The sequence below is a fragment of the Petaurus breviceps genome, unplaced genomic scaffold (genome assembly GCF_028583685.1).
Source record: "Petaurus breviceps papuanus isolate PSGF00001 unplaced genomic scaffold, PetGlider_PUasm1.0 79, whole genome shotgun sequence".
Lineage (NCBI taxonomy): Eukaryota > Metazoa > Chordata > Mammalia > Diprotodontia > Petauridae > Petaurus > Petaurus breviceps.
The window spans coordinates 6,144,623-6,155,194 of NW_027186523.1; the positions used below are offsets into that span (position 1 = coordinate 6,144,623).

The following is a 10,572-nucleotide window of genomic DNA, read 5'->3' on the forward strand; positions in this document are numbered from 1 at the left end:
GCGCGCTCCCAGCAGCTCCAGCCCCTGGCAGTCCTCAGCAGGAGTCCTTAGCAGAAAGTCCTTAGCAGTCCTAACTCAAAAAGGGCTTCGCGCTGCCGCTGCCTCTGCTGCTGCCGCCGCCGTCGCCACCACCACCGCCAGCCACCGCAGGAAGCTAGCTTGGCTTTCGCTTTCTCTGGCTTTCGCTTTCGCTTGCTCCGCCCCTTCCTGCTACGTCAGCACGTCCAATGGGACATGGAAGATCTTTAAATCCCATAACCCTTACAAATGGTTGGATTAGTTCACAGTTCTACAGTGTATTAGTTTTCATTTTCTCCCATCTCTCCTCCAACATTTGTAATTTTCTTTTTCTATCTTCTTAGCCAATCTGATGGGTGTGAGGTGGCATCTTATAGTTGTTCTGATTTGCATTTCTTTGATTATTGGTGATTTAGAGCATTTTTTCATATGACTATTAGTAGTTTTAATGTCTTCTCTGAAAACTGTGCTTATGATTCTTATTCTTATAAATTTGACTTAATTCCCTGGTTATAGAATTTTAAAAGGAGGAAATCCTCATTTTATAAAATCTCAACCTTGCAGCATTGAGATTTTCCAATTTTAATATCTCATGGGATCAAATTATATACTGCTAAAGTATAATTTTGCAGCCCAGCTCCACTAAGAGCATATTCCCAAATCAAATTTCCAAGAGCAGTTTCTAGAGAATTGGGATCATTAGACTAGGAAATTTCTCCTTTGTCCCCAGTAATAAAGGGAGATCACAGCAGTAATAGACTGAAGTTGGAAAAGTGCTACAAATACACACATAGTGAACTATAATTTCCAATATACTTTGGGGATAGGTTAAAAGTTTTCATTTCAAGGCTTTTGGTCCTATTTTCTTCAGGAATGCCACTCTCTTTTCTTAATGTAAGTCAATAATAAAATATAATTTACTTTTCAGAAATTTACTATATAGCAAACTTTTCAAGAATTCATAAAGAGAATCATGCAGTATATAAACTTCTAATAAACAAATTAGTGGAACAGACTAACATTTATATTTTGTTACCATAATTATCTGAAACAGTTAACATATCTCTCTATTTGCTAGTGATGTAAGTTCTATTATTTTATTTTGTTTTTTGCTTTTTGGAGGGGGGAAGGCAGGGCAGTTGGGGTTAAGTGACTTGCCTAAGTGTTAGTAAGGCTAATAAGTGTTACATGTCTGAGGTTGGATTTGAACTCAGGTCCTCCTGACTCCAGGGCCAATGCTCTATTCACTGCACCACCTAGCTGCCTCTAGTGATGTAAGTTCTGTACTGTAAACAGTTCAATGAACTGAATGTAAAAGTGACCGATTAATTTTTCAAATTAATAATAAAAATTATATAAAAAGAGAACTGAGAATATTTTGTTTCATATGCATGTATTATAGGAATTTTCACAAAGAGGCTCTGTGCCATTAAAGATGATAAGTTTGGTTTTAGACATATTAAGGGTAAGGTGATAAAATCTAGTTGAAAATGCAGAACTGAAACAATGGGGAAATATAGAGGTGGAAATTTGGGAGCTATTGCATAGAGACCATATTTGAAGCCATTAAAGAGGCACTTGTATCCATAGTGGGTACAAGGCTAGCATTAACCTCTGAAAGCAGGTACCTGGGTTCTATCTATTGTTGCCTTCATTGCATGTTAGCCTTGTAACCATGGGTGAGGAAATTAACCTCTCAGTACACCAGGCAGCTTTCTATAAGTTATGGACAAATTGCTAAATTATATCTTCATGTGAAAGAAGGAAAATTCCACCAGGAGTTCCCCTATGCCAATAAAATCACAGCTCATGACCTCCTCATCGTTTATTGATTTGTAAGAAATAGTAACTGACATCAAAAAATTCTGTTTCAGTTTTTTTGTCAAATGAATATTTCTTTTATGAAATTATTTTTCTTCTTCAATCTTTACAATTAGTATCAAGAAGAAATTCAAGAACTTAATGAGGTTGCAAGACACCGACCGCGATCTACATTAGTTATGGGAATTCAGCAAGAAAACAGACAAATCAGAGAATTGCAGCAAGAAAATAAAGGTAAGTTAAAGTACCTCTAATTATGATAAATTAAGAGTGAACTTTAGTGGCTGTGAAACTGGATTGTTTTCCGAATTTAAAATAAATCAGTAAATTTTTGTAGTGATTTGTTACAAGCAAATATTGATATAGCTAATTGAACTTGTTTTGCAGTTTTTCACTTTTAAGGAAGTTCATTTTAGTACATTAAATATCATGATATTTTTGTCACTTTTAAGTCTACATCAAGATTCTTTGTCTACTTGTTAGCATTCATTTCCCCCTTATGGTTATACAGTAGAGTATATTCTGGTTTTCTGGTTCCACTTTAATTGCTTTGCATTATTTTACAGTATCATAGAATTTCAGAGTTAGAAGGTAATTCACTGGCCATGTAGTCTGGTCCATGCCTGAATAAGAATCTTATCTGCATACTTCCTCTCCTCTCACTCATTTTTTTCCTTACATTCACTCCTCCTCCCCTTGAGAAGGCAAGAATTAAAATACCGATTTTGTATATATGAAGTCATACAAAATGTATTTCCACATCATTCATATTCTGAAAGAAAAAAGGCAAAGGGAAAAAATATGCTTCAATCTTCACTCTGAGTTCATAATTTCTCTATCTGGAGTAGATAGCATTTTTCATCAAGAGTTCTTTGAAATTGTGGTGGATTATCTTTACAATCTTACTGTTTCTGTATAAATTTTTCTCCTCATTCTGGTCATTTCACTTTGCATCAGTTGATACAGGTTTTCCCAAGTTTTTCTGAAACTATCTGCTTCATCATTTCTTATAGCACAGAAATACTCCATTACATTCATATACCATAACTTGTTCAGTCATTCTCTTTCACTTTTCATTTCCTTGCAGTTTGACTTCTGACTCCATCACTCAGCTGGAACTGTTCTCTCCAAAGTTAACAGTTATCTTGTAATTGCCAATATGATAGCTTTTTCTCAGTCCTCATCCTTCTTCACCTCTCTATAATATTTGACACTGTTCACCACCACCTTCTCCTAGATAGTCTTTCCTCTTCAGTTTGCTTCCAAATTTCTCTGTTTCTATTAAGGAAACCACTATTCTTCCCTCATTCTCCTCCACATATATCCATTTACTCCACAACATCACTTGCATCAACTCACAAAGCTATTACCATGGTTTAGGCCATCAGCTCTTCCCTAGACCATTAAAAAGCCTCCTAATTGATATCCCTGCCTCAGGTCTCTCCCACTCTCCAGGCTTTCACATTTCTGCCAAAGGAATATTGCTGAAACACACTTCTGAGTAGATCACTCTCATACTTATGTCATAGGTGAGTCAACAGTGGATTAGATGGGGATTAAGAGGCTGGTGCCAGATGCAAAAGAGATTGCAGGACAGAAGAGTCAGAGATGACTCCACAGCTCTTAGGCTGAGATGACAGAATTTCCCTTAAAAGATAAGTTAGAAGAGGGGTCACTTTGAGGGGAAAAAAAGATGATGAATTTGGTTTTAGACATGTTAATGGTGAGGTCCTAACATCTAGTTGAAAATATAGAACTGGAACTCTGGAGAAATATTGGAGATGGAGATAGAAATTTGTGAGCTATTGCATAGAGGTCATATAGAGAAGCTAGTATAGGCCCTGGAAAGAATCCTAGGGAACACCTACACTTGACAAGTGAGAAAAGAATATAGAACCAGCAAAGCATAAGTCAGAAAGGCAGAAGGAAAATTATAAAAGTTTCTTGTCATAGAAACCCAAGGGAAAATGTATCAGGTGCCTTTGAGAGGTCAAGGAGAATAAAAAGCAGCATGATTGCCCCATTTGATAAATGGTTAAAGGATATGAACAGGCAGTTCTTATGAAGAAATTAAAGCTGTATATAGTTATGAAAAATTGCTCCAGATCACTGTTGATTAGAGGAATACAAATTAAAACAACTTTGAGGTATCATCTCATACCTATCAGATTGGCTAATATGACAGAAAATGAAAATGATAAATGTTGGAGAAGAGGTGGGAAAAATTGGAACACTAATGCATTGGTTAGTGGAGTTGTGAACTGATCCAGCCATTCTGTAGAACAATTTGAAACTGCCCAAAGGGCTGCAAAACTGTGCATACCCTTTGATACAACAATACCACTACTAGGTCTATATTCCAAAGAGATCATAAAAAATGGAACAGGACCCACATGTACAAAAATATTTATAGCAGCTCTTTTTGTGGTGGCATGGAATTGGAAATTGAGGGGATGCCCATCAATTGGGGAATGGCTGAACAAGTTGTAGTATATAAATGGAATGGAATACTATTGTGCTGTGAGAAATTATGAACAAGCAGATTTCAGGAAAACTTGGAAAGACTTACATGAACTGATGCTGAGTGAAATGAGCGGAACCAGGAAAACATTGTACACAGTAACAGTAACATAGTGGGATGATCAACTATAGTTTGCTTAGTTATTCTCATCAGTACAATAATCTAATACAAATCTAAAAGATTTATGATGGAAAATGCTATCCACATCCAGAGAAAGAACTATGGATTCTGAATGCAAATTGAAGCAGATCATTTTCATTTTTGGGGTTTGTTTGTTTTTTTTGTCATCATTTTTCCATTTTGTTCTGATTCTTCTTTCACAACATGACTGATGTGGAAATACGTTTAATGCTGTTGTACAGGTACAGTCTATATCAGATTGCTTGCCATCTTGGAGGGAGGGAAGTAAAAGGGGGGGGGGCACAGCATGAGTACTTTATTTGGGAATCAGAGGACATACTGTTTACTACTTATGTGACCAAGTCACTTAATTCCTTAGTTTCTTCATCTGAAAAATAACAGTTTCTGGTACATGACTTTCAAGGTACCTCCCAATTCTAAATCTTGTGAAACCTAGAGCACTGTTGATGGAGGCATGAAGTCTGGCTATTCTGGATAGCAGTGTGGAAATAGTCATAGTCTTCTTTGTGGTAACAACTAGAAACAAAGGTGTCATGTCTATTCATTAAGAAAGGACTGAAAAAACTGATGTATAAGTATCTTGGAACATTATTATGCAGTAAGAAATGATCAGTGAGGAACTCAGAGAAACATGAAATTTGAATGAATGAATGCAAAGTGATGAATTAATGCAAAAAGCATTTCTTAAGTGTTTACTATGTGCTACCCACTGTGATAAGCCCTGAAGATACAAACAGAACAAGCTTGACAGTTCCAGCTCTCAAAGAACACACAATTTTAATTAGAGTAAGCAATATATAAAAGACAATTTGGCTCCAGGGCAGATTGAAAGGCCTGGCTATATTAAGAGTCAGCAGCAGACCAGATGACAGTGCGAGGGGTTAGCAGGGCAGATGGTAAGTCCTGGAGGACTTTATGAGGTGATGGCAGGGTGGATGATAAGGTGTGGTGGTTGAATAGTCAGCCACTCCCATTTCTTCCAAGCTGTATGAGCAGGCAGCAGCTCTCTGGGTCTGGGCATCTCAGGTCAGAATGTGGTAGAAGGGAGAGGGAAGGTAATTGATGGGGGAGGGGGAATAGTCTTCAATGTCAAGTTATACTGGGATGGCCTGGGATGGCCTGGGGGCTGGGAGAAGCAAAGACAAGGAAGAAGAGCAGGAGGACCTAAGAGAATATAGGACTACTACAGGGTAAATGACAAGATTGCCAAAAAAGGTAGTTGAAGCCTGAGTAATTGAAAAAAAAAAAAACAGTGAAGTTCCTGGAGAACAGATAAACATCCAGGAGAAATTTGTACAAAATTATAGACACATCATATGTGTGACAACTGGCTTTGATAGACTGGGCTCCTCTCAGCAATGCAAGGTTATAAGACAACTCCAAAAGACTCGTGAGGGAAAGAATAACTACATCCACAGAAAGAACTACAGAATCCGAATGCAGATTGAAGCAAACTACTTGCTCTCTCTCTCTTTTGTGTTTTGTTTTGTTTTGTTTTGTTCACTCCGTTGGTTATAATTCTTTTTACAACTTGCCTAATGTTTAATGTGAAGGTATCTGTAGAACCTATATTGGATAGCATGCCGCCATGGTGGGGGAAGGGGAAGGAAAGAGAGGGAGAGAAAATTTGGAACTCAAGGGATTGTGGAGCTGAATGTTGTAAACTAAAAGTAAATGAATAATTTTTTTTTAATTAAGAAAAAAGAACAGATAAACATTCTTTTCCCTTAAAGATTGAGAGGCAGAGAACTTACAGGACAGAATATTGCATACATTGTCAAATTCAGTTACTATATTGGATGTTTTTGCTTGTCACAAAGATTTGAAATGACTATAATGTAAAGAGAAAAGATGGGTGAAATTTGCATTTTTGTCAAAACCATGGAATTTGCTAGCAAGGTCATTAATGACCTTGGAGAAAGCTCTTTTAGTAAAGTGGTGGGGACAGACACAAAATCATACTTTTTTTCTCCTAACCCTAATACCATGCTGAACTTCTACTTTAGGCCTACAGGTTTATTTTCTAAGCATAATAGATTTCATGGCCAGAGTGCTACTCCATTTTCTACAAATTAACAGAGGCAACAAAGAAGCAACTCTTCCTCCCAATACCTTTTTCCTTTTCCTTTATCTTTGCACATCACCTTTACCATAGCCTATTAGTGGTCAGCATTATTGGTGGACCTTTATCCCCCTCTCCCAAGAAACAGTACAAATAGTGCTGGGATCTTTGCTTCGGACTTTATGTAGCTCCTGCTTACAACCCAGAATCTTGTTACATCCCACCACATCAGGTCCAGTGATATTGACCATCCTGCTTGGACTGAGGATATGTGCTCCTATTAAGAATTTTGCAGCCACTCATGACATTCATTCATTCATTCATTAAACACTTTATTAAGTGTCTGCTATAGGCAGGGTACTGTGCTAGGTCCTTAGGGAGATGCAAATATATGATTCCTGCCTTCAATGAAACATGCATTCTTGTAGGGAGGGATATTGCACGTGAACAAAGGAACATAATGCACGGTAAGTGCAAAAAAGATACAGAGAAAGTGTTCTGTGTGGTCCAAGGAAGGAAAAGACCATTACTGACTTAGAGGAGGAATATAATTGGTATTTTAGCTGTGCTTTAAAGGATAAGGAGGATTGCACCTGAGAACTATGGGGTTATATATTCCAGATATAGAAAATTATCAAAGTAAAGGAATCTGAGTTCAAAGAATTCATTAGAGGTCATTGATCTAATTCCTTACCTAAATCATGCATTTAATGGATTGCTTCCATATCTTCGTATTTTGGAATGCTTCTCTTCCTTCTAGATTCAGCTTAGTTGCTATCCTCCCCGATTTCTGTCAGTTAGGGGTAATTCTTCTATCCCCAGTATCTCAGTCTTCTCTTTTTAACCTTTTTCCCCCCCCACTGTTCACTTATATATAGTCATTATATATAATGTAATATAATGCTTATATATATAGCATATACTTAATGTCTGTTTTAATTGAATTAAATAAATCTCATTTGCAGGATTTCTGGTGATACCCAAACTCAACTTGAAGACTTCCAGTCTAATGAATACATCAAGTCAGCCCATGCAATTTTTTAATGACTCTAGTTAAGATCTTCCTTTATATTGAACCAGATCTCCTTCTCTTTAGTTTCTACCCATTGGCACTAGTTCTACCCATTCCTGTCAAGAAAAAAAAATAAAACTATTTCTGTTATATGATAACCCTTTAAATATTTCAAAACAAGTTATGTTTATCTAAACCTTCTTATCTCTAAGTTAAATCATTATGGAGATTGTAGATAGTCCAGTTAGAGAGGAAATGAAGGATCAGAGTGTAGGTGATTTCACAAGCCCAAAACTTGAATTTTAAGCAAAGAAAATTATACATTACTAGGAAGTAATAGGGTCAACTTGTTGGCTCTGACCAATGATCGTTCGGATGGATGGATGGATGGATGGATGGATGGATGGATGGGTGGATGGATGGATGGGTGGATGGGTGGGTGGGTGTTTGTGTATCAGTGGAAGTATTTGTGTCCATTGGCACACACCAAGAGGGGCAAGTTCTGCCTCTGATGTAGCACTGCTGGTGTCTTCTAGTGATAATCTTTTTTTTTGTTTGAATTTTCATCAAGTTTTAACAAAAGACATCTTGCCTTTTAGAAAATGATTTGGCTTCAGAAGAATTTGCCTTTTTATTCCAAAATTTGAATAAAATGTATTTTGATTTTTCATAGAATTACGCACATCTCTTGAAGAACACCAGTCTGCTTTAGAACTCATAATGAGCAAGTACCGAGAGCAGATGTTTAGGTTGCTAATGGCCAGCAAAAAGGATGACCCAGGTATTATAATGAAGCTAAAGGAGCAACATTCCAAGGTATTTTTTTTCCTTTATATCTAAACTTTTAAAAATGCAAAGGGGACCCATGGGTTAACTTTGCTTTTTTTTGTTTGGATAAAAAAAAATACTCATGAATAACCTCATTTAGACTTAGTCTTTTCCACTGTGATTTCTTCTATTTCTGTTCTTTATTTCTAAATTTCAAAGTCTTTCTCATGTTTGATCTCTTACCTAAAATTCTGATGTTTACTTTTATCTTTTGTATGGTGTGTTAAAACATAAGAGTCTAGTGAGAGAAGTACAGATAAGTCTTCAAAATTCTATTTTTCTAAGATTTGAGTACTTAAAGGATATTTTGATCTTCTGCCTTTGTGTATTTCAAAATGACTTCCAGGAAACAAAAATATTGAAAACTCTAGAGAAAAAAAGAAAACATCAAACAACAGAATGGTGACTTATTTAGGTGAATTTTAAACCCTTGAGACTTATCCTGAGATACTTATCTTTAAGTATTGAGGCAACTTATTACTTATCCTAGAGGAGCTTAGTTTACCAGCTCTCAGAATTTAGCAATTGAAAATTCAGGAAAAGAATAAAAGGGCTTTTGGTCCAGAATTTCTTTAACAGTAGCCTTCTTCTAGATCACCGAGAAGAAAATAGGATTGTCAGTTTACTTTCTGTGAGATGAAAAAGCAAGAAAGGCAGAAATTAGTGCTTTTAGCCATTCACTTCTTTAGACATCCCTGGTTCTGTTGTCTAAGAAAAAATTGGGAAAGTAGACTAGCTAATACCTACATTCTTAGGAGACTGTCATGAATAATCATAATTAATATTCCTCTCTCACAGCTGAACAAATGAACTACAAGATAAGCAAAAGGGAAGATTTATAACCAAATAAACTATTTAAAAATATAGAGGTAAAAGACAGTGCCTTCTAGTGGAACTACTAAAGAATATACATATTTCTAAGCATCATAGGGCAATTGTATAAAAATAGATCATGTATTGGGGCACAAATTGCAAATAAATGTAAAAATACAAAAGTATTAAATGTCCATTGTGGACCATAATGAAATAAAAATATTAATCATAGAGCACAAGCAAAAGGTACAACCCATAAAATTTTAATATCCTAAACATTGAGTGGTTCAAAGAACAAATTATTGAAACATTAACTATATGAAAGACAATGATAATGATAAACAACAGAAATAATAACTACTTGAAAGACGATGATAATGATGAAACAACTTAGCAAGATTTCTGAGATGAATCTATTCTTAGAAGAAAAATTGTGTCCCTAAAAGCATACAGTAAGAAAATTTGGCTAATAAGTGGAATGTGCAATTTTAAAGGTTAGAAAGCTAACAAGCAAACTTAATATAAGTAAATAAAAGAAAATCTTGAAAATTAGAGAAGTAATTAATTGGAAACCAAAGAGACCATAGAACTGATGGATCCAATTGAAAAACCATAGCTATTAAGTTAAAATGTGGCTCTTGGGGGGAAATAAACAAACTAGATAAACCTTTAACTAACTTGGTTAAAAAGAAGAAAGATCAATCAAGTTAACAAAAATGAACGAGTAAAATCACAATGCAGAAAAAAATAAAAGCAGTTACTATGGGGCGGCTAGGTGGCGCAGTAAATAGAGCACCAGCCCTAAAGTCAGAAGGACCTAAGTTCAAATGTGGCCTCAGACACTTGACACACTAGCCATGTGACCTTGGGCAAGCCACTTAACCCCGACTGCCCTGCCTTCCCCCCTCCTAAAAGCGCAAAAAAAAAAAACAACCAAATCCAGTTACCCAGAACTTACTGTATATAGCTAGATATCAACAAAACTTTGAATTCTTTGTAATAGGATTATCAACGAAACTATAAAATAACCAATAACAGATCATAAGTACTGATTTTAAGTAATATCATTTCAGAAAAGGAAATTGAACTAGCAGCTGTTAAGGAGTCCCTGGTCCATACGGATGTACATACAGTTAATTGGATTAAAATGAACCTATGCTGTTCCCAAGAATTGAGAAAGTATTTTACTAAACTCCTTTTTTTGGAGAAAAACATGGTCCTAATACCTAAACTTAGTAATTTCCATTAGATTGTGAAGGCAAAGTCCATGAAAGACAGGGATTTGTCTTTATATCCTTCTTTGTATCCCCAGCACTTAATATAGTGCTTGGCACATAGTAGGTACTTAAGAAGTGT

The 10,572-nt window shown here is 36.0% G+C and overlaps 1 protein-coding gene across 3 annotated transcripts in view; it reads left to right on the plus strand.

The window, feature by feature from the left end:
• Nucleotides 1-10,572, plus strand: part of LOC138175804 (FGFR1 oncogene partner 2 homolog) — a 35,574-nt gene that overhangs the window by 13,661 nt on the left and 11,341 nt on the right. For all 3 annotated transcript variants that reach the window (XM_069106301.1, XM_069106299.1, XM_069106300.1), the window contains exons 3-4: nucleotides 1,956-2,073; nucleotides 8,249-8,391. In XM_069106301.1, coding sequence (XP_068962402.1) covers nucleotides 1,956-2,073; nucleotides 8,249-8,391 — 261 coding nt within the window. The remainder of the gene's footprint in view (nucleotides 1-1,955; nucleotides 2,074-8,248; nucleotides 8,392-10,572) is intronic.